The sequence below is a fragment of the Castor canadensis genome, chromosome 5, assembly GCF_047511655.1.
Source record: "Castor canadensis chromosome 5, mCasCan1.hap1v2, whole genome shotgun sequence".
Classification (NCBI taxonomy): domain Eukaryota; kingdom Metazoa; phylum Chordata; class Mammalia; order Rodentia; family Castoridae; genus Castor; species Castor canadensis.
This window is the reverse complement of record NC_133390.1, coordinates 164279401-164302802: the sequence shown is the minus strand read 5'-3', so window position 1 is coordinate 164302802 and position 23402 is coordinate 164279401. Positions and strand designations below refer to the sequence as shown.

The 23402-nt window shown below is 53.7% G+C and overlaps 2 protein-coding genes across 6 annotated transcripts; one reads left to right on the top strand and one right to left on the bottom strand.

The window, feature by feature from the left end:
• Positions 1 to 6234, top strand: Emilin3 (elastin microfibril interfacer 3). Its single transcript, XM_020187209.2, has 4 exons — positions 1 to 329; positions 1455 to 1577; positions 2678 to 2901; positions 3173 to 6234. Exons 1-4 carry the CDS (start codon positions 163 to 165, stop codon positions 4957 to 4959), a joined length of 2301 nt encoding a protein of 766 aa, XP_020042798.1. The 5' UTR covers positions 1 to 162; the 3' UTR covers positions 4960 to 6234.
• Positions 6235 to 6757: 523 nt separating this feature from the next.
• Positions 6758 to 22814, bottom strand: Lpin3 (lipin 3). Of its 5 annotated transcripts, none has more exons than XM_020187196.2 (21): positions 22609 to 22813; positions 18711 to 18868; positions 18428 to 18627; positions 17228 to 17323; positions 15756 to 16009; positions 15473 to 15556; positions 14729 to 14849; positions 14230 to 14581; positions 13375 to 13474; positions 13093 to 13253; positions 12629 to 12722; positions 12464 to 12533; positions 10731 to 10823; positions 10611 to 10654; positions 9796 to 9934; positions 8690 to 8838; positions 8380 to 8466; positions 7804 to 7956; positions 7490 to 7604; positions 7305 to 7408; positions 6758 to 7125 (listed from the first exon to the last, which is right to left on the bottom strand). In XM_020187196.2, exons 3-21 carry the CDS (start codon positions 18617 to 18619, stop codon positions 6981 to 6983), a joined length of 2553 nt encoding a protein of 850 aa, XP_020042785.1. In that variant the 5' UTR covers positions 18620 to 18627; positions 18711 to 18868; positions 22609 to 22813; the 3' UTR covers positions 6758 to 6980. The 5 variants fall into 5 exon arrangements, 4 of the variants coding, with proteins under 4 accessions (XP_020042785.1, XP_020042791.1, XP_073930876.1 ...); XM_020187202.2 differs by having other exon boundaries at positions 15473 to 15553; XM_074074775.1 differs by lacking the exon at positions 7804 to 7956.
• Positions 22815 to 23402: the final 588 nt, after the last annotated feature.

Below are 23402 nucleotides of genomic sequence, written 5' to 3'. Positions count from 1 at the left end.
CGGCCACTCGGCGGGACACAACCGCCGCGGAGCGCCAGGCGGCCAAGTGAGCGCGCTCCGGGCACCGCGAGTGGCGGCGGGACCCGGGCCGGCAAGCGGAGAGGGCGGCGGGCGGACACCCGCGGGGGGTACCGCGCGGAGCCAGGTGGAGACAGGACCGCGATGGGCCACCGCCGTCTGTCCGTCTGGCTGTGCGCCGTCGCGGCGCTGCTCACAGGAGCGCAGGCCAAGGGCACCCCGCTCCTCGCGCGGCCCGCGCCGCCCGGTGCCTCCCGCTACAGCCTCTACACGACGGGATGGCGCCCGCGGCTGCGCCCGGGGCCACACAAGTAAGCGCGGGCCGCGCAGCGGCGGGAACGGGAGGGGTGGGGCCCACGCGGCGGGTCGCCGCTCCCACCTGCCCGGACCGCGCGGGGGCGTCGAGGCCCAGGGTACCCCCGGCCGCGACTCGGAGGGGAGGATGCCCAGGACTGAGCTCTTGCTAGGGCGGGCGCCCTACGCTCCAGGAGGCTGCGGGACTGGAGAAGAAAAAGAAGCGAGGGGGCCCGGCGCGGTGGCTGGGATCCTGGCAGTGCCCGCGGAAACCTTTCCAGCAAAGTAACATTTTCCAGCTGCGCTGTGTGCAAACTCCGGGCGCGGTGGACCAGGTGGAGGGAGAGGAGGAAGGGCTGTTCGTCCTGTAACACGGCTCCCGGGCCCTCCATCTCGCCCTCGCCCCGCCAGGTAGTAGACGGAGCCATGCCCCTGCCTGCTGTTTGGTTCCAGCGGTCAGCCCCTCCCCTTGGGAGCCCCAAAGTGGCTGTCTGAAAAGCTAGTGGGAGCCTCTGTGTTCTACATACCTATTGCGGAACAGGCAGGCGTCCACAGCAGTGGGCTCAAGCCTGAATTTGAACTCTTAATTGAATTTGAGAAGTATTGTAGGAAGAGAGAGTCCAGCCCACAGCCACTCCCAGTGGACCTGATGTGCCTGAAGGAGACAACACAAAAAATGGTCTGAGTGAAGAAACGGCAAAGGCAGGGACTGGAAGCTGTTTCAGGGGAGAAAGGAGGCCACTAAGTTGGGATTTCAGAATCCTTGAAGCCCAAGATAAAGAGTTTGGAACTGGTGAAGGAGTTAGGGGTGGGAGATGTGGAAAGGCACTTGGCAGAGAAACCAGTGGGCCTCTTCCCCAGGTAGGGTGAGCAGCTACATTGGGCTCCTGGTTCATTGTAGCCCTTAGCCCAGTGGCCACCAATAGAGGACATAAGAATCAAAGAGACCAGCGGTGGGATTGAGTCCAGCCCAGAAGAATCTGGACCCCAGGCAAAGGCCCTGGCTTCTAGAAACAAGAACAGACAAAAGAGAAGTGGGAGTCTGGTCCGCTGCTAAGGCCAACAGGTGGGGAAAAGAGGGTAGAGGCCTTAAAGGGCTTGGCTGGGGCCAGATAGCTCACAGGTGCCATTTTCCTCTGTAGGGCCCTCTGTGCCTATGTGGTACACAGGAATGTGACCTGCATCCTACAAGAGGGAGCAGAGAGCTACGTGAAGGCTGAGTACCGGCAGTGTGGATGGGGGCCCAAGTGTCCTGCAACAGTCACGTGAGTGCACTCCCATCCCACCCTCTTGGGAGCCCCAGTGCTGCCTTCAGTTGAGAGGAGAGCCAACTCCAAAAGGGCCGTAATTTTTTGAATTCTAAAGAGCCACCTAAGTCCCAGTGCAGGCCAGAGTGGGCCAGGGCCCCATAAGTAGGCTAGGGAAGACCTCAAGGTTTTGAACTTGCAGCAGGGCCTCACTCATGAGTCAGGCACAGGCTTAAGTTGAAGCCTGGAAACCATAGGGGGACAATGGAAGGGTTTTGAGGAGAGAAGCAGAACAAGACTAAGAGTATATAAGGAAGGAGAGGACAGAGACTTGTTCGGGCAATGGTTGATACTACAGGGGGCATGGGCAGACCCAGGGAAGACTGTGGTGATCATGAGAAAGTGGGGCAGAGATGACAGGTGGGAGCCAGATACCCAGGCAAAGGCCAGATTGGTGGAGCTATCTGGGTGGGGATGTTTCACAGAGACATGACGCACAGGTCTGTGTTTGGAAAGGTTCAGATGTGTGTGTCTGGAAATGGACCTGTGCCCCAGTGTGTCAGTGGGTACACAGGTACATGGATGAACAGATGAAGGTGTGGCCTCTGGTGAGCCCTGCCTGCACCCTGGGTCTTCTCCTCCCTGTTTGAAACCAGAGGCATCCTCCCCTAGCCTCAATGAACAGAGCTGAGTTCTTGGAATAGGCTAGAGAGGAGTGGAAAGAACTAAGGGAAGCAGGTGGGACCCCAGAGTGGCTCCAGGGCCCTGAGGGAGGCAATGCCCCTTCTACCCACAGAATGGGTCAAATGGTCTTAGGAGGGTTGGGGCTTAATCACTGCTAGCTTTCTCCCCAAGCCACCACCAGGATGGAGCATGGCTTCTACCTGTGTCCTCCACTCACCAGGAGGCTCAGAGCCTTAGAAGCGCCCTACCTGAAACCACAACTGGGTTTGTTGTCGTTTTTCTAAAAGAAAAAAAAGAAACTCCTGGAGAGTGGTATGGAGATGGGGAAATATCTAAACTTTATGCAGGTGTCCAAGGGTAGCCCTGAATGCCAGCTGGGGACAGGAATCTCAGTCCATAGGTGCAAGACCTGCCCTCTCACCTTCCTAACCCAGGTACCGCTCAGTGCTCAGACCCAGATATAAGGTTGGCATCAAGACAGTGACAGATCTCGCCTGGCGTTGCTGCCCTGGTCTCGCTGGAGAAGGCTGCCCTGAGCACCTCACAAACCCTGGGGCCAACCCACCCCAGCAGGAGCAGGAACCCCAAATTCCCTCAGGGCAGCTGGGCCCAGGCCCCAGACCCCCTTCTTACAGCAAAGCAACCCCCAGACCCCATGGTGAGTTTACCTGTGGACACCTTTCCAGGAAGATCGGGCGTATGGGCTCAAGGGCAGAGGGCGGGGATTGACCCAGGCTAGCTGAGCTCTGGCGGGATTGGGGAGAGTACATCTTACACTGGGCATAACAGTGAGCCTTCAGCTTCCATCCCCTGACCCCTGGCTCAAAGCATGGAAAAGGGCACAGGAAACCTCTTGGGTGGCTTGGCAGTGTGACACAATGTGAGGGCAAGCCTGTGATGCTCCTGGGATCTCTCCCTCTCTTTCCCAGGAAGGAAAGGCCTAGGGCTGTTTGGTGAGCGGCTGGAACGCCTGGAGGGTGATGTCCAGCGCCTGGCACAAGCATATGGTACTCTTAGTGGCCTGGTGGCTAGCCGTGAGCATCCCAATAGGGTGTTTGGTGACTCCAGGACTCCTGCTGCCCCTGTGGGCTTTGGGGTTATCCCTGAGGGGCTTGTGGACCCAGGAGACAGAGACAGAGGACCATTCGCACCTCCCCTGGGCGAGATCCTGAGCAAGGTGTCAGAGGTGAGCAACACGCTGCGAACCAAGGTGCAGTTACTAGACAAGGTGCATGGGCTGGCCCTCGGCCACGAGGCCCACCTACAGCAGCTGCGGGAGGCCCCGCCATCCCCTCTGACCTCCCTGGCACTGCTAGAAGAGTATGTGGACAAACGGCTACAGCGACTCTGGGGGAGCCTATTGGATGGTTTCGAGCAGAAGCTGCAAGGTGTCCAGAGTGAGTGTGACCTGCGGATGCAGGAGGTAAGGAGGCAGTGTGAGGAGGACCAGGCAGCCAGCCGGCGATTGCACCAGAGCCTCAATGGCCGGGAGCTGGCCCTGCGTCGGGAGCTCTCACAGTTGGGTACTCGGCTGCAGGGCTTGAGTGTGGCTGGTGGGGGCAGCTGCTGTAGCCAGCTGGCTTTGATCAGTGCCCGAGTGGACAGCCTTGAGAGGAACCTGCAGACAGTCACCGAGACCCAGAAGGGTCCTGGTGCCCAGGCTGGGGATGATCTAGAGCACCTCTCTGCTGCCATGCTTGAAGGAGGTGTGGATGGGCTGCTTGAAGGCCTGGCAACCATCAATGGGACAGAGAATGGAGCAAGAAGCTGCTGTTTGCGAATGGAGATGGGAGGCTGGGGTGTAGGCGGCTTCACGTCCATGCTGGAAGAACGTGTGCAGAGCTTAGAGGAGCGTCTAGCGACATTGGCCGGAGAACTAAGCCATGATGGTGCCCCACCAGGCAGGTCAGCACGGCCTCTCGTGCAGACAGAGCTGGCAGTGCTGGAACAACGGCTGGTCTCACTGGAGACCTCCTGCACTCCCAGCACTACCTCAGCCATCCTGGACAATCTCGTGGCAGAGGTGAAGGCCTGGCAAAGTCGGAGTGAAGCCCTCCTACACCAGGTGGCCAGACACACGGCTCTGCTCCAGCAGCTCAATGGCACTGTGGCAGAAGTCCAGGGACAGCTGGCAGAAGGGTCAGGCAGCTCACTCCAAGGCGAGATCACTCTGTTGAAAGTCAACTTGAACTCAGTGAGCAAATCACTCACAGGCCTCAGTGACTCTGTCAGTCAGTACTCTGACGCCTTCTTGGCTGCCAACACGTCCCTGGATGAGCGAGGACGCAAGGTGGAAGCTGAAGTCCACGCTATTCAGGAGCAGGTCAGCAGCCAAAGTTCAAGACTTCAGGCTGGTCACAGACAGGTCTTGAACCTGCAGGGGGAGCTGGAGCAACTCAAGGCTGGTGTGGCCAGTGTGGCTGGGAGTCTGAGCCGCTGCCAGGACACAGCCCAGGAACTCCAACATGCAGTAGACCACTTTGACCAGCGGGTGGCACAAGTGGAGGGTGCGTGCAGGAGGCTGGGCCTGCTCTCTGCCAGACTGGACAGCTTGCCCACCAAGCCACTTAGGTCCAGAGAGGGCCTATGGGGCCACGTAGATCAGCTGAATCGCACGCTGGCCCAGCATGCACAGGACATCGCTCGCCTCCGGGATGACCTATTGGACTGCAGGGCCCAGCTGGCTGAGCAGATGAGGCCAGGGCAAGCCAATTAGGCAGACTGGACAGTATCCAAGCCCCAGACCCCACAACCCAAGGAACATGACCCTAGAGCCCAGCGGTACTCAACAGTGCCTCCCAACCTCCCCTGGCCCACTTCAGATGCCACTTCAGAGGTCACTGGATGAATGGTCCTGGTCCAGGTCCGCATGACTGTCCTGGCCATCAAAAGCCATGCTCAGTGCTGCACAAACTGGATAATTCAGGATAGCTGTCAAGGCAAGGACATCCATTGTGCCTGAAAACCAGGCTGGACTTCAGAGACTGCATATACCACAGTTGCAACTTGTCCTTGGGCAGACACACTAGAGCTAGCAACTATGCAGAGATCTCCAGGCCCAGTGTCAGACAGGGGGCCCGACGACAACTCCCTTTGCCCATGAGGGGAAGTTGCAGCCCTTAGAGGCATCTGTTCCCTTGTCCCTTGGCCTCTATCCCTAAACATCTGTGTGAAGTTTCTGCAAGGAAGGTGATACCCACTGGAACTGCCTTCACACCTAGCAGCTTCACAGATGCTGTTTGTGAATCAAGGACGCGAGGTCATCTGAGGTTCCCAGCTCCTCACACATCCTTCAGGACAGAACTGAAGCACAGAGACCCAGCGGAGAGTACTCTTTATTCCTTTGATCCTCCCTCATAGTGAGGGCGTAGGCAGCTGTAAACTCCCAGAGGAAAGAATTGGATCCAGCAATCTGTTTGGAGACCCCACCCCAACTTTTCCTTTCCTTCCCCACATAAGTTTTCAGAGTAGTATGGTGTCCATGTGGTTCTCCTCCTTCTAGTCAGGGAAAGCCTTTTCCCTCCAGGTCAGTACCTTTCTGCTAAGAGCAGCCTTGGTGTATACTGGGGCCTGAAGGAGATCAAATCCTGAGAAGAAGGATCTTCTCAGGCAAACGGGATCCTGACCTTGCTTTTAACATCCTTGCAAAACCCCAGCCCTGCCAGGATGTTCACACAGTGAGAAATTCAGGTATGAGACTATCCAGAGATAACAGGAAAATGCATGTTTTCCTCTGGCCTGCACACTCTTCAGAGACTCTGATACCTGACTGTGCTCAAGTTCCTGGTCTCAGTTCTCCCCACAGCAGCACAACTTCTGTGCTGTGTGCAGGTTCCCACAGCCCTATCTTCTGGTTTCTGGACATTTGGTGTTGTGCCCTTGACTCTGGCACTGTTGGAGAGCAGACTCTGGATTAAAGCTTTTAGTCAGTATAAAGGTGCTTTCTTCACTAACAGCAGTGGGAGGGAAGGCTGCTTGTGGTATCACCCTGGGCCTCTCAGAGCCTAGAACCACAGTTCACTTAGCAGTTGAGCACTGAAGTGACCGGCAGAAGCCCAGAAAGAGCACTTGACAACACCAACTGTGGTTGCCGATTTGGGGCTGAGTTCTCAGGGAAAGTGCCAAGAGAATCAGGGCAGTGGATGGGGCAAGCAGGAACCCTGCTCCCTCAGCTCTTACATGGCCTGAATTCCCCTTCTCTGGTGCCGGAGAGGCCTTGGAGCATCCGAACTTGGGGCTGAGATACCAGGGCACCAGCAAGGGGAAGCACTGATGGCCTGGCTCAGCACAGGGCCATGTTAGGCCAGGCTTTGAAGGGTATATAATCTCCCAAAGTGAGGTGGGGAGCACTATGTTCTTCCCAGACACCCCTGCTGCTGCCAACCCCCACTTCCCTGTTTATCCAAGGCTTCACATCTCCATGGGGCCTCCTTCTTCTCTCTGTCCTACTAGGAGCTTAGCCAATGCCCCAGGGTGTCAGGGATAGACACAACAAGGGAGAACTCTGCAAGGGCCTAGGTGATAAACATTTAATTGCTACAGGTCAGGGTGATACTGAGTCCTGGAGCAGCTGCCTTGTTCCTTGTGCCTTTGGGAGAAGGGAGGGTCTCTCTGGCTGCAGCCTTCTTTCCCCTTCAATGGGTTGGCCCTGTGGCAACTGGCCAGGGTACCAGGGGTACTCCCAGACCCCCGGTCAGTCCTGAGCAAGGCCAGGGCGGAGGGGAAGCCAGCATAAGCTCAGGCCAGGGCATCAAGGTCTACAGCAGGCAGTGGCTCGCGCCAATAGCAGAAGTTGCTGTATTCAGGGTTGGCCAGGTCTGTGCTGGGGCCACGGGCCAAAGGCGGGAAGAGGAGCTCAACCACCTCACCAAGCCGCTCATACCTACGGGCAGAACAGGGCACCACTGAGGGCCTAAGTCACCACCAGGCCATGGCCTCTACCATGGGAGGTGAAAGCTCAGCATCCCACCCAGGATTTGTCCAGGGGAGGAGGTAAGATTGGGGTCCAGTGAGAGACTGGGATATGGAAATATGGCAGGTCATGGGGACACATGGTCTCACGTGGATTTGTGGTTCTTCATGAGCTCCTGGATGAGCTCTCCCCGAGGATTGACTGTGAAGATCCGGGATTCAGGTAGGCCCACCTGCCGGTAGGCAAAGACATCCTATGGAGGACAAAGGTATTGGAACTGAGACCACTGAGGGAAGAGGGATGGAGTACAGCCATGGAAAAGGGGCTCACTCACATTGGGCCTGTTCCCAAAGGCAGCATAGAAGGGCTTTCCATGGGGGAGAAACAGCTCCTGGATATCACTCAGGCAGGCAACCTTAAACACCTCTGGCTTCTTCTCAATCACTTCCCTGGAGCAACCACACCACGGACAGAGAAGGGAGCAGAGGAGGGGCAGAAAAAAGAGAGGGTAGAATAGTTAGGTGACACAGAGTCTGACCCAGCCACAGCTAATACCCACAAGTGAGTGATTGCCATCCTGGGCAGGCCAGAGAGTGAACCTGCCTCTCCCCCCAAGGGCCTGTGGGCTTATGTTGTGTAGAATATTACCTGTGGAGGGCAGAGAAGAGGCTGCTAGGAGACAGCAGTATGGGGCCCTTTGGGAGGCCACAGCCACCTTCACTCACCCACTGCAGGTACCACTTGGTGAGATTGGCCATACCAATGGCCCGTGCTGAGCAGTATAGGAACTTGTACCCATTTCTGGGGATGGGGAATAAGGATGGTATAGAGGCATCAGAGACCAGCCAGAACACTCTACCCTCTTGGCTTTGGCTAGCCAGACCAACTCTGGTGCTCTTGGCCTTTAAACTCAGAGGTCTATGCAGGGAGGGGATTTAGGGAGAATGGCTAGGCCAGGCCTGAGAAAGGTAGCTCCAGTAGCTTTCCCAATTGGAAAGAGTGTGGACACAGTCCCAAGACCCAGTGGACCAGAATGGAAGGGGGCTTTCCCCAGCCTGAGGCCAGCAGGTCTCAGTGCTCCATTGACCTGCCATGCTGCTTCCACTGTGGGTGTTCTGGTCTCCAAGCCTGGCTTCCCAGGGCAGAGATCACAGTGGCCTAAGACATCCTGTCACCCCCTCCCTCCACCAAGGGACCCTGTTCCAGCCGCAGCCCAGCACTCACAGGTGGATTTTGTGATAGAGACTGGTGATACCCTGGTGTGTCCAGGCTTTCCCCAGCTGGGGCAGAATGTGGCCCAGAGCATCTGACCTACAGCCAGAGAGGAAGGGTCACTCAGGCTGTTCCACATAGCTCTTACATTCCAAGAGTATGGCCCAATGGGGCCTAGACCCCAGCCCCAAGATGGCACATCCTGAAGGAAAGGCCTCCCACACTGTTGTACCACACACACATACACACACCCAGAACAGAGGGAGGTGAGTCTCCAGGCCCTCCCTGTCTTTCCCACAGCCAGGTGGGTCTTGGGTCTCACTTGGTGATGGTGCCATCAATGTCAGAGATGACCACCTTGTCATCCCATTTCCATAGGTAGATGGTGGCCTTGCAGCGGCAGGTTCCCTGGTACTGGGTGGTCACACTGAAGACCACATCGTTGGCACCTTCATGCAGATTCAGGCACCGCTGGAGCCAGACAAAGGGCAAGGACATTGTTACCCTCCACAAGCAGGCACTGTCCATCTGTGGCCTTTAATCCCCACAGGCCTCTCATTATCTCTTCCTCTAAACTCAGAGACCCTAAAGGTTCTGACAATAGTCACACAAACAAATATCCATGTGGGCAGAATGTGCCCGTACTGGTCAGATCCCTGCACAACATTTGGCATGGCAGCCCTGACCTCCCTTTATTCCCCTTTGAGATGAATCTCACACAAACAATGCCTGTGACTACCTGCCCAGATTTCTAGGTCAGCCCCAAGGTGAGGCTGCTCTTGGCAGAGAGATATCCCACTCTATAGATAGGAGTGTCTTTCTGTGAGATCTTCACAGGAAGCCCCTTTCTGGAGCTAGGGTGCCTGACTCTACATTTTCCTAAAGAGAGGCCTAGCTCTGTGGTCCATGGAGAAGGATGAGGGTAGCTCTCCACCAAAGTCAGGTGACTTTGTGGCTCACCCTGAAGTGGGTGTGAGCCCCAGGGTACCAGACAGATGACAGCTGCTTTGTACCAGGCTGGTGAAACCCTTGCTGACCATGGAGCCACACTCAGGAAGAAAACATGTTCTTATCACAGAAGCTACCAGCTATGGAGGTCAGAGAACACATGATATGAAGGAATGGGGCTGCCAAAATCTAAGAAACTATTATCAGCCTTGATTCCTTGAGTGTGGCTTCCAAAGGCAGATCCAGAGCCAACCAGTTCACTACAGGTAGATATTCCAGAACATGAGAGGACTTTTCCAATCAGAGCACCCAACAGAGAAATGGGCTGGCACTAAAGAAGTGAGCACCCACCCCAGGAGGTATTTAAGGAGAGGCCCTCAAGGATGGACTCTGGATTTTGATGACCCACGTCTCATCTTGGGACAGAATTAGCTCATTCCCAATCCCTCTACACATGAATCCATGTGTGCATACACTTACAATCTGATCAGAAGAGAGGCGGAGGGACTTCTTGTAGGTAGGAATGTAGGCTGGAGTGGAAGGTGGCGGGAAGGGGGCCTCGAGGATCACAGGGCTGTCTGGGGCATCATCATCACTGCTTAAAACTTCAGTCTTCTCTCTGTGGGCAGCACTGGGGCTCAGGCCACCTCCACCAATTGAAAGCCCTTCACTTGTAGTAGGTGCTGGCCCTTGCAGTCCAGGGCATGAGGACCCTGGAGCTTGTCCCTGTCAGTCCAGAGGCTACCTCTCCCTCTAGGTGCCACACATGTGGAGTGCTATCTTCCAGTGTCCGCCCAGATAGAGGCCCAGGCTGTCCAGCCTTAGTGTGCCTCTGTAGCCAGATGCAGGGCCTGCCCTGGAGATGTCATCCTGAAACAAACTGGCATGCATCCTGGGGCATATTCCCAGTGCCACCTGCTTTGGTTTCAACAAGCCCATCCTTCATTACCCTCCACCTAAGCTCAGGTGGCTGGATCTGAGACTGAAACAGGGAATCCAAGTCAGCTGGTCCCCATAAGTTAGAGGAAGAGAGAAGCCTCTCTCTCTTTAATGCTGCAGCTCCTCAACAGGGCCAGAAGTTTGAACTCCTATTATATCTCTGCCATTTCCTGGCTCAGAGACATTTGATGTGTCTCTAGGTCTCAGTTTTCCCTTCTGTGAAGGAGGCACACTTCTGAAGACAGTAGCGCTTGAGGAAAGACAAAGAGCCACAGCTGGGGAAGGGGTACAGGCTCCGCCCCCGCCCAGAGCAATCCTTCCCAGGCTCCAGCTGCAGAACCCACAGGTGCACTCACCCCTGCTGCTCTCTGGATGTGGTTTTCTCCCTTTGGGCACTGTGCTGTGGGAAGAACATCTATGAGTGAACCCCACCTCCTGCCCTGTCCCAGCCCCACTCTGTGACCATGACCACCCACCTCCTCTGCTGGGAAGTCCCTCCGTCGCCAGGAAAACCACCACCGCCCACCCTTCCGCGGCATCTTCTCCTTTTCCAGCTTGTCCACCGTGCTCTGTGGGCAGATGAAAGCCATAGAAGTTCTTTCTATACCACACAACCCCACCTTACTTTGCCCTTGGGATTTTCACAAGCCCAGCATCTCAGCCAACCCGAGACCAATGTGGAGCAATACCTGGAGGTTGAGGAAGCACATTCTCACCCCTCTTCCCCCCACCCCCACCGACACGATTGTAAGCAATGACTTATGGAACTACACATGGGAGACCAAGGGCCATTCCTGTTCCCCAGTCCTGACTCCCTAGCTCAGTCCAGCCTCAGTCGGACTCCAAGTCTTGCAAGTCAGCCCGCTTACTAAAATAGCTGAAGGTAGCGCTGCTTTGGATTTTCTAGAGAACAAATACTCCCTGCACAATGCTACCAAATGGCAGCAGAAGAGACTGTAGCTAGAACCTCCAAGATAGACAAGGCAACCTCCTAAGGTCAGTAATCCTATCCGGTATGTTACCATCACTTTGGTTTTGGTGCACCATGACCTCGTGAAAAATGCTGATTAGATGTGTGCTAGATAACCCTAGGAGGAGAGCAGATTGAGGCCCACCTGGGGACACTTCAGCATCCTACAGATGTAGAATGAGAACTCAAGTCAGGAGGACACGGGGATCAGGGTGGATCAGTCAGGTGACCCCTTGCAGTGAGAGCAGGTTTGCAGGGGGTTTCTCAGGGGCCTCAAGTGGTGGGTCTGACTGAGTAAGGTGAGTAGAGCTAAGAGAGGAAGTGGCTGTCTTCCTTCCCAGAGGCTCTGGGTTCTAGCTCTGACCCATGGTGAACCAAATGATGGAGCTCATTGTCACCAAAGGGAGGCACCAGCTGTCAACATCTGACTGGTAATACTTGTTGGACAAACCTGAGTGAAGAACAAGGGGCCAGATTGGGGGGCACCCTGGATGACTCCCAGAGGGGCAGAAGGGGCAGGTACAGTCACAGACTGGCACTGTCTGAGAGGGCACCGTCTTCTGAGAGAGGACAGGTAACCCAGGAGGTCCAGGAGAAGGTGCTGGGAGGGAGTGAAGAGGCTGGGTCCCTTCCCACCTCTGAGCATCTGTACATACAGTTCCCTGCTCCAACCTCAAGGCCACAGCCTCCAGTCTGCCCAGGGGACACTAGCTTGGCAAACTCCCTATCATAGGCTCATAGCAACCTGGGTGGCTCCTTCCCAGCACTTAGCTTAATTTGATACTTAGTTGGGCATGTGATTAACTCTGACTTCCTAGAGAGTGGGGACAGTTTCTGTTTGGTTCATGACTGTCCCCATCCTGGGCCTAGAACATAGACTAGCCTGGAAGGATAGTCTTAGAGGAAGGTGAAGGGTGGAACCCCATCTCCCAGGCCTCATCTTTTATATCCAAAATCCTCCTGTTGAAGGCCTGTCCCAGTTTAGGAGTGTTTGGGATGTTTATTCCCCTCTGGTTTGTCCTGCGCTCCTTTGATATAAAGGTCAAGTGTAACAGGATCCAGTTATAGCCAGGAAACCTGAGAAGGGTGGCCTTTGTCTACAAAGAATGGGCAAGGATCTGGCGATGTCTGTCTTCTTTCTCTGAGTGGCTCTTATAGCTGCAGGCCCCTAGGCCCACCTCTGCTCACCCTCCATTTCATCATTGAGCCAGACATCAAGGCCATGGCCCCAACCATTACCTCAGGCAAGTTTTTCTGGAAGGCTTGCAGGGAGAGGATCATTGGGGCAGCCACAGCCCAATTATAGTGCCTAGGGAGACAGAATGGGGTACCAGGGTTGCATCAGCTGCAGAATCATGGAAAGCAGGTGACTGGGATCAATAGCAGCCCCATCCTGCCACTTACTTCTCATTGATTTTCACTACTAGGTTTGGGTCATCCAGGAGCCCAGGGTTTTTGGTGAGGTCCTGGTAGGAGACGATGTACTGGTTGAACTTCTCTGGGTGCAGAGACAAAGAGTGAGGGTGAGGCTGGCACATCCCATGTGACCCACTGCCACCACCGGACTCCAGAATCCCCATACTCTCCCACCCACTTCCTGCAGGCTAATTCTTTGATCTGGCAGGGTTCCTCCCTACGTAAGGCTTTTGCACCTGTTCTCACCCTGGGAATCAGTGGATAAGTCAAGGATTAGCATCAAGCATTTGCTTTACAGGAACTTGGGAATGCCCAGCCCCCACTTGCTGGAGTGGGCTCCCAGGGCAGAGAATGGCAAAGAAGCCCAGCCCAGCCTCATGCCTCTGCAGCCCCACCCTCGAGAGTCTTACCTGCCCTCCCCTGACCCATGGCTAGATCATGGTCGAACATACCCAGGGAGATGTCCCCACTGTCAGCCAGTCCACCACAGAGGGACAGTGCTATTGTGTCCACTGAGTCTGGAGCGGATTCTGGCACATGTTCAGGGGTGGGGTTCCTCAGGAGCTTCTGGCTGCTGGGTTCACTCCACCTCCTGGCCCCCAGCCCACAGTCACTGGGGACAGAGGGGCCAACAATGATATAAATACAAGAAACGGGGAAGTGGGTCCCCACTCCTCCCAGGCCCTTGACTGTGGACCTTTGGCTCCATGGACCCCAATCCCAGAGCCAGGCACCTCTGGGGAAAATATAGGGCTGCATTCTCAGAGTCCAGGGATGGCAAGTCGTCCAGGTAGATATCACTGGGGCCCAGGTGCTGGCTTCTCTTCAGGGGTCCTGAGGGCAGAGGAAGTGACACCCGTAGACTGAACACATACTCAGTGGCTTCAGGAGCAAGTGGCCCCTTGCATTTGAATGCCCTAAGGAAACAGAACTTTCTGTGGTGATAGAAACATCTTATGTCTGCACTGTCCAATAGCTACTAGCCACATGTGGCTACTGAGAACACTTAAAATGGCATTAGTGTGACAGAGAAATGGATTTTTAAATTTTGTTTAATTTAAAATCACCACAGAGAAGCCAGTGCCAATGGATTTAGACAGTTTGGGCCAAATGCCTTCTTACCACTTTTAGGTGAAGCCCAGCTGTGAGCTAGGAATAGTCATCCCCTGGAATTTGTATCCCTGTCCTCTCCCCTCCTTGCTCAAGACTTGCCAGCTGCCTTCAGTCCCTAGGCATGAAACCTTTCTCCTATTGGAGCCCCAACTTGTACTGCTCTCTCTACCTAGAATTCTCTTCCCTGTTCTTCCTCACTTGGTTGGATCTGGATCTTTATCATTCACCTCTCAATTCCAACATCACCCGCTCAGAAAACCCTTCCCTGATCATGTGACTTAAATAGTCTCCATTCCAACCAATTGCTCTGCACTGTGTGGCTCCGTGTCATGTCTTTCCTTGTTTTGCACATGTCTTTTGTCTCCTTCACTGAATCGTGAGCCCCATAAAGCAGGTGTTCAAAATGTACTTCGTCTCAGAGCTCCAAGGGAACCTGAGGCCAGGGAAGCAGTGCAAGTGGTCCAACCATCACTCACCTTTCCCCCCGGAGCTCTCTGGCCGCCCAGCGGGAACAGGGCCCTCCAGAGTGGCCCAGCTCCATGATTTAGCAGCAGAAGAGAGGCCTGCACCTCTGGAGTTCTGAGTCTTGGTTTGCTCGTTCTCTGGAGTAGGGAAAGGGGGACCCACCAGAGTCTCTCTCCAGTGGTACTCCACTTCCGGCTGACGCAGGTCAACACTGGCTCCTGTTTGCAGGATTGGGGGTTCCGAAGGGCCCACACCAGCCACAGAGGAAGAAGAAGAGGTGCTGGGCTCCACCAGGAGAGGAGAGGTGGCCTTGGCGCCACTATTAGGAACCATCAAGGACTCAGGCCACTCAGCTTTGGCCACCTTCAGTCAAACAATTACAGAAAGATGTGGGCTGGTACAGAGCCTGCCTCCTGTGTCCCACAAAGCCTTGGGTCTTAGTCACTCCAATCCTAACTCATGGAGGCCCGGGTGAAAAGCCAGGACTGAGGGTGGGATGGAGGAACTTACCTTAGGCAACCTCCCCCAGGCCCACTGCATGTGGGACTCAGTTCTTAGGGGACTGGGCTCCAGGGCCCGCAGCTCCAGCTCCGAGTCACTCTTTGGGGACATTAGCCCACCTGATGAGAGGCTGCAGGGGACAAGTACTCAGAGACTCCTCTAGCTAGTTGCCACCCCAGCCACCCAGCCCAATCTGGGAGAAAAATATTTGCAACAACGATATGCCTGTGTCAAATCCAGAATATATAAAGAATATGCAAATATATCCAGAATATATAAAGAATATGCAAATATATCAAGAATATGTACATATATAAAGAACTATAAATCAACAGTAAGAAGGCAATCCAGTTTTAAAATACACAAAAAGAAGGGAAAGCTGCAACCACTTAATGGGTACAGGGTTTCCTTTTGAGGCCGTGGGAGGTTCTAGAACTAGACAGTAGTGACAGCTGCACAACCTTGTGAATTTACTTAATACCATTGAATTGCACACTTTGAATTGGTTATAATGGTGAATTTTATGTTATGTGTATTATACCACAATTTAAAAATTGGGTTTGGCTCCCAGCACTGCCAAACATGTAAAATAAAAATTGCCAAAAGATTGGATCATTTTATAAAGGAGAAATGCAAATGACCAATAAACATATTAAATGGATTCTAAGTCATTAATTATCATAAAGATGAAAACTGAAACCATTCTGAGACCTAGATCAGGGGTCTTGGCCTGCACCCCACTCAAATGCTTACCTGGCCTGGGGAGACAACTCTCCATCAGAGTAGGGGTAGATGTCTTTGGACTGCAGTGAGGACTCCCCTGCTGACTGAACACTGCTGAAGGACCACAGGGGAATGGTCACCGGCAGGGAAGGACACCCCCAGCAGGGCATGGGAGTCTGGATATTAGGGTTTGGGGAGGTGAAGTAACTAAAGCCCAGAGAGGTTAAGTCCCTTGCCCAGAGTCAGGCAGCATCAGCTGAGGAAACAGGAGTTGAACCCCACACCCACAGTCTCCCCCCTGGTCTCCACACACCCTGGAGATTCTGGCTTTGGCTTTTCCAGCTGGGATGGCTCACTCTCTGTGCCTGCCTCCAGCTCCTCTGAACTGGAGTCAGTGGTCACAGCATCCTCCTTCCGCCTGGGTTTCCTCCTACGACGTCTCTTCCTTCTCCCCATGAAGACCAGGCCCTCGGGCTCACTGGCTGTGCCAAGCTGGGAGTCAGAGGGGACACCAGACAGGCCTCCCCAGGGGATGGGTGAGGTGCACAGACGAGGAGGCACGTCTTCCTGTGGAACAGACCGGGGGCCATAGCTGAGAGGTCTCAAGAGGAGTGGGGCTGCCTCACCACCCAGCCATCCTGAGCCCTGCCTGAGGCCCAGGCCATGCACTGAGCTCATTTATGAGCTCATTTATGGTCAGGAGCAGGTGTGGGGGCTGGACAGAGAATGGTAACATCATGGCCTTGCAGCCTCAGCTGGCCACCAAGCCTAAAAGAACTAAAGTACCCCTAATGCCAGAGGACCTACGTGACATCCCAGCAGCCAGGCAGAAACCTGTGCTTCAGCTTCTCATCACCTCCTTTTGCCCAGATACAGTGGGCACCTATTTCTCCTTTAAGACTCAGTCAGCTGCCACCTCCTCCAGGGAGCTTGCCCTAACTACAGTTCCAACTCCCTTCAGTACAATGACCAAGTAGCTCCACCATTTGTTGTTCATATGTCTCTCTCCCAGGCAGACTAATCTGGAACTTTTTTGAAGGCAGAGGTTGCCCTTGTCTGAGTCTACTGCATAGTGTTTGGCATACAGTAGGAGCTCAATTAAAGTTTGCTGGACACTGGTGGCTCATACCTGAACTCCCAGCTACTGACGAAGCAGAGATCAAGAGGATCACAGTTTGAATCCAGCCTGGGCAAATAGTTCTTGAGACCGTATCTCAAAAAAACTCATCACAAAAAAAGGGCTAGTAGAGTGGCTCAAGGTATAGGCCCTGATTCAAACCCCACCAGCAAAAAAAAAAGTTTGCCAAGCTTAAGCAGCTCAAACTCCTTTGTTGGCTTGTGCTGGACTCTGCCTTCCTTCTGAAAACACCCTCTCTTCATCCCCCACCCACCCACCTCTCTGCTCCAGCTGCACAGAGCCAGCACCAAAACAGAACATGTCAGGCCCTATTCTTTCCAGCATCTGGCCATTCCTCATTGCCCTGTCCTCTCCACGCTCCCTGGCAGGTCTCCTTCTCACCCCTCAGGGGGCCATCTCAGGAGACCCTCTTCGGTGACCTTCCCCAACTTCCGAGGAAGTAGAGTCAGCCCAAGCTGGCCCCTTTCTCAGGGCTCTAAAGCAACCATATCCTGAGGGTCTGAGGCCAGCCACAACTGATCCCCTACATCAGACCTCTGCAGACAGGATGCTTCTGAGGGCAAGGACAGTGACAAAGCCAAGGACTGCCCAGAGGAGGCATGAGAGAAGGGGCGGGGGCAGATGAAATCCAGAATGATGGCTCTCACCTCATCGCTCTCCAGCTCCTGGACAAAGAAGGCCTCCCCATTGTCCCCCAGCTTCATGTGCAAATCCACTGGCTCCCCATTGATCTCAATGTCCACCTGCAATATGAGTGGTGGCCAGGGGTGGCATGGACAGTACTATAGGCCCTCATGCCCACCTTCCAGGCCACTGGAGACACAACGCCTGGGTATCTAGAGTTCTACACCAGTTGGAACTCTCTCCTCCAGACCTCAGCATGACTAGCTGCTTGTTTAGTACTTGATTTCCACACTCCTCTCTCTCCCACACCCCACAAAACAAGGACATGACCTGTCTCATGAGCTGTACCCTAGCCTCCAGGTTGCTGACTGCTTGAACAGTGGTGAGAATCCCTACTTATTGGGCATTTCATATGGTGCTGTATATAGATCATCTCCCTTAATCTTCCCAACAACTTCTTGTAGTAGCTCCTATAATTATCTGCACTTTATAGATGAGGAAACTGAGGCTTGGGAGGGGGTTTAAGTAATTTATGAGGAAGTGGCCTCACAGCAAGTGAGTCTATGAACCTAAAAGATCTGAGTCCACAGCCCAGCTCTTAGGATCTTGAGGCACACTGTCTCCTCCAGGTTCTCCTTTCCTATCAGGAAACTGAACTAGAAAGTTCACAGTTGCCTCAATGCAAGGAGGGTCTGATGCCACCTTACTGCCATTCGTACGTGGACCTTGGTGCTAACAAAAGTCTCTGTCATGTTTATGTGTACCTGGTGGAGACAAGTGTGGCTTTACTAGGAGAGGAACTAACTGTCTCCACATACCTGGCCCCAAGGCAGCATTAGCTGTGCTTGTTTACTCTCCCAAACCATCCCACCACCATCACTAGGCAGATAAGACCTTGCCTGTTCCTAGGTGAAGTGATTGGCTGGAAGACCTGAGGTGATTTAGCAAGAACACAGAGGAGGGCTTATCTTAGCAAGCTGGAGCCAGCTCTGATGGCCACAACACCTGGGGCTGCCCCACTGGGCTTCTTCCTTGGGCAAATGGGGATATTCCCAGACCCAAACCCCCAAACCATCCCCAAAACTGTCAATGAAAATACTGAAGAAGAGAACCCTGTCCCCAGAGGACAGATGCCCACCTTAGGGAGGCCAGGTACTCTTCTAAGATTGTAGTGACTGTCCTGTCTTAAAAAGCCTAGCCCACAGTGGCCACCTTGCACTTACCACCTTCTCCCGAGACCGCAGGACACCCAGCTTGCCGAACCGTACATGGAAGGGTGAACACCTGAAGGAGCCATCAGCCTGCTTCACCACCAGCACATCAATGCCACCGCTCAGCGTGGCAGGGTTCAGGCCCCGGTATAGCTCCTTCATTGTCCCAAACACCGTCTCAGCCAGTTGCCCCACGTAGTTCATGGCTGATGCTGGTAGAGAGAGATAGTGCCATGGACAAAGACTCCCTCAGTGGGGAGCTTCTGTAGCCTGACTGCCCACTGCCCAGGCTTACGTTGTGTCCAGCCTTGGAGAGGGAGCGCCTTTGTTTTGTCTCAGCAGCCGCAGAGAGGAGGGGCTCCCAGAGATGTGGGTCTAGCCCAGCCTCACCCACCAACCTGCTGTCGGACCCTCAGACAGCTGGCTCCCTTCTCCAACTGCTGATCTCCACATCTGCAAAAATAAGAGCACAGAGTAAGACAATACCTGGGTGCCTGTGCCTCTAAATGCCATGACTCATGATAATGACCATGGGGTTCCATGGGCATGGCTCATTTAGTCTTCACAACAACCCTGCAAGGCTGGCAGAGCAGGTGTTATTACTCCTGTTTACCGATGAGCCAGCTGAGGCTCAGAGAGGTGGAATGACTTACTGAGGGTCCCACACCTAGTAAGGAGAGGACCTGGGATTTGAGCCCAGGTCTGTCTGGTCCATACCCAAAGCCCTTAGCGTGAACCACTGGCATGACCTGACTGTGGAAACAGGATGGGATGGGCAACTGGATAGCTTCATGGTAAATCAGGCCCAGGCACAGCTGGATAATGGGTGACAGTTTTAAAGGAAAGTGGAAAAAGAGGTCTCTGTTTCTCTAGCTGAGAAATAGGTTCAGCTGTCTATCTGCATGGGACCCCAAATTCCAAATTCTTTCCAGTTTTTCTTGTGGGATGCCTATCCATGGCCTACTCCTCCAATCAGGCCCACAGTTTGACCCCAGAGTCTCCAGGCCACAGTTCACAGCTCCCAGTTTCAGACTGAGGCTCTGCTAAGAAGGCCCTTAGACCCATACTCAGGCTTTGGGCCAAAGCTGATCCTTCCCCAGCCAGACCGGCCACTCCAGCTGTCCCACAGGTAGGGCTGGGTGATCACAGCCCAGCAGGAGGCTGTGATGGCCACAGAGAAAAGCCAGGACTCGACTGAGAGCTACTTCCACTCTGGCATGGCACCCACCATCATACCAGCTTCAGCTCATCACACCTGCCTTGCTGGCCAGGTCAGTGATCTGCTGCTCCTCTGGCTGCCAAGACCATCCCACTTCCACCGTGTACTTGCCTCTCTGAGACCCTGCTCCCAAACCCCTAGAGGACAGCCTGCCATGTATCACCTCAAACAAGTTAAGTGACGTATCCAAAGTTAAGTGACTTATTCAAGCTCTATGAAGCTAATAGGGCATAGATTGTGTACGTGGTGGGGGAAGTAATGACTCAGGGCTCCTGACTCCATACCATGGGCTCCTTCCCAAACAACACCAGAGTTGTCTGCAGAGAGGGTAGCTTTGTGATGTGTTGCTCAGAATGTAGTCCGTGGACCAGCAGCATCAGAATCATTCGGGAGCTTGTTAGAAACATGGAATCTTGGACCCAACTCACTCCTCCTGAGTCCACATCTGCATTTTCACAAGATCTCCAAGTACTGCCTGAATGCTTTAGTGTTTCTGAAGAGCTGTCTTAGGGTTCACCATCCACAGCCTACTCTTGGAAGAGCCTGAATGACAGACAGGATCCCAAAGGAGAGCATTTCTCAGGGATTACTGCTATTCTGCCTGTCCTGGGATGCAGACCAAGTACTGGATTCCTTTGATCTATGTCAGAGCTTCACAAACACAAGGCATGGTTTGAATTGCTAAAGTGAAAAAGCAGTAAAGCGAAACTCTTTGGACCCCTAACATGTCACTCAAATTCAATAACTTATTTTCAAGGCACCTACTGTGTGCTAGGTGAAAAATTCCATTTTGGCTTCTCCCTAACACCAAACTCTGTGACTATAGATCTGGGGAGACAGATAGACTGGCAAGAACAGATATTTATCTGGTGTGCAGGGATCTAGACCAGTGAGCTCAGGAAAAGCAGAGTGACCCAGAAGTTTCCAGAAATAAAGGAGTGAACATGGGAGGCACAGAGCAGGGGAGGGGGCAAAGGTCTGGCCAGCTGGAGGCCCATACCTGAGCTATCTGCCCTGCTAGGAACAAAAAGGGTGTACTGGAAGGGAGGGCAGCAGGCATGGCTAGCTCCTGCACGGGTTCTCAACTCAGCATTACTGTTATTTGGGGCCAGAAAATTCTTTGTTGTGGGGTTGTGTATTGTAGGATATTTAGCAGCCCCTGGCCTCTGTGCATTAGAGGTCAGTAAAACCTCCTCTCTCTCACCCCAGATTGTGACAACCAAATTGTCTACAGATATTGTTAAATGTCTTCTGGGGACAAAATCACCCCCAGTTGAGAGCCACTGATCTGGAAGAAAGAACCAGATGGCAGAGATGGGCACTGGATGGAAGGGGTGGGGCACTTGGGTCCTACTCAGATCCACCCAGGCTTGCCTGTTTCCCTTCTATGATACAGGCCTCAGTTTAGACCCATTTCAGCTTGAATGTCACGGGGTGTCTAGAATTCTTTCCTCCCTCTCTCCTCCCATCTCTCCAATGGATGCCCCCACATCTACCTATTCGGCCTATGGGGGTCTTCCAATGAGTCTCCTCCCCTCTGCCTTCATCCATCCCTGAGGGCACATTTTTTTTTTGGTGCTACTAGGGTTTGAACTCAGGGCCTCCACACTTGTTAGGTAGGCTTTCTACCACTTGAGCCATGCCCCAACTGCCTAAGGGCACCTTCTTTTCCCAGGCCTCTGCTCTGCCTCCTTGTTCTTCTCCAGACAGGGATATATATCTACTTGACTTCCCTATGTAACCCTCCACCCCCAAACTAACATGTCTAAAACCAAGCATTTTACCCTCATCTCCTGGAAATCCAGTCAGCTGAATACCTCTCAGGACTTATGGCACCCCTCCCTTCCAAGCCCTCTGAATCCCATCCCCCAGGGTCCAGCTCATTCCCTCCTTTACCCTCCTGCTGTCCTAGACTAGGCTTTATTACCAGATGCCCAGATCATGGATAACAGTGGGACATTTTGAGTAAGAACACCACAGCCACTTACTAGCTGTGACTTTGGGCATGTCATCTGTCTGAGTCTTAGTGTTAATCTCTGAAGTGGGATAACATCATGGCTGTGTAAATGATGACATAATTTGTATAAAGCAATAATTGTCCGTATGTGTCACCAAGCAGAAGCAGCCGCATCTTTTTGGCATCATCACAGCCCCACTCACCCAGCCTGGTCCTGAGGGCACTGCAGTAGCAGCCTCTGATCACTGTCCCTGCTTGCAGTTGACAGTTTAGACATTAAGTTGGCATGAAAGGCCCTGCGTAATGGTGGTCTTACTATTTGCAAAATGAGCAGGGTGGCTCCAGGCAAGTCTCACAGGGTGACTTGCCCTAGCCTCAGACCCCATTCTGGGAACATCTGGAGGCCTTCCAGGCTAGCCCGCCCTCTACCACAGGGAAGCCAAAACAAGCTGTCCTGAGTCTGAGCTCTCAGCCCTCCTGGGCTCCCAGATCTAGATGGGAAGGAAGGGTGTGGCTCTCCACCTAGGACCAGAAGGCTAAGCATTTCTTCTCCTTTTTTTTTTTTTTAAGGCAAGTGCTCTACCACTGAGCTATATACCCCAGCCCAGGTAAGCACTTCTATTGCCCTGGAAGACAGAAAGTGCCATCTCAGTCCCCCTGATTGACTTGCCCAGTCTCAAGGCAGGCAGGGCAAGGATCAGAAACCTTGCTTTGCAACTGGCAACTGAGTACACTCAGTACCAGAGAGGATGGGTGTCCTTCCGAAGGTCACACGATCAGCCTAGGGTAAAGCTGGGCCAGCTTCCCTGGGAGGTTTTGGCATCTCCTTCTCTCCAGAGTCATGTTTCTGGCCATCCAGGAAGGCCGCAGCCACTGGGCCACGGAGAAGGAGGAAGCTAGGACGGCTCCTCCACCCATGCCTTCCCATCTGATTGCTAAAGGAAGAAGGTCAGATGGCAGGACAAATGGACAGGGTGAAAGGGAAGCATCTCTTCCCTGGCCCTGGTTGGGCCCTACCTGGGAAGCTGCCCATTGGACTTCCTGGAGCTGGAGTCGCCGCCTCTGCGTGTGCGCACAGGCTCAAAAGGTAAGCGTCCTCGGTTTGCACTTTCCGGGCGCTTCCGCCTCGTCTAGGACAAGGTGTGATCCCGGCTCCACCCCTTCCACCAACCAGGTACAGTCTCCGCAGTCCATAATCCGTCCAGGTTCCACCTCCAACCTCGAAAAGACCCCGCCTCTGTCCCGTCTCCTATAGGTGCTCCGCCCCTTCGGGCTCCACCCCCGGCCCCGCCCGGCGTCCTCTGACCACCTGTTACAACTACAGGAACTATGGGAAAGCTGGGACTTTGGACTTGATCCGACCTAGGTTCTTCTGGCCTTGCTCCCAGCTCCCTCTGGGACCTTGGGCAAATTCTTTTCCCAATCTGAGCCTGTTCCTTGTTTTGTCAAAGAGGAGCGCTACAGTACGTGAAATGACTTTGTGAGGTGCGAGGCGCCCATACTCCCCATCCTGGGGGCAGTTTTTCTTGTCCCCTTCTACACCCTCAGTCCAAACAGGGCCCCAAGGTAATATGCTCACATAGCCCAGAGTTGTAATTTAATATTTGTTTGACTATTTGATTAATGTCAATCTTTTGTTTATTTTACAGTGCTTGGGTATCGAACCTAGGGCCTCGCTACACCCCCAGCTCCGAACATCTGCGTCTTTATTTGAATTTTAACTCCATGAGCTCAGGTCACGTTCATGCTTACACCCCAGCGCTCAGTACAGTGTCTGATCATAACAGCAGTCATTCAATAAATGTTTCTTC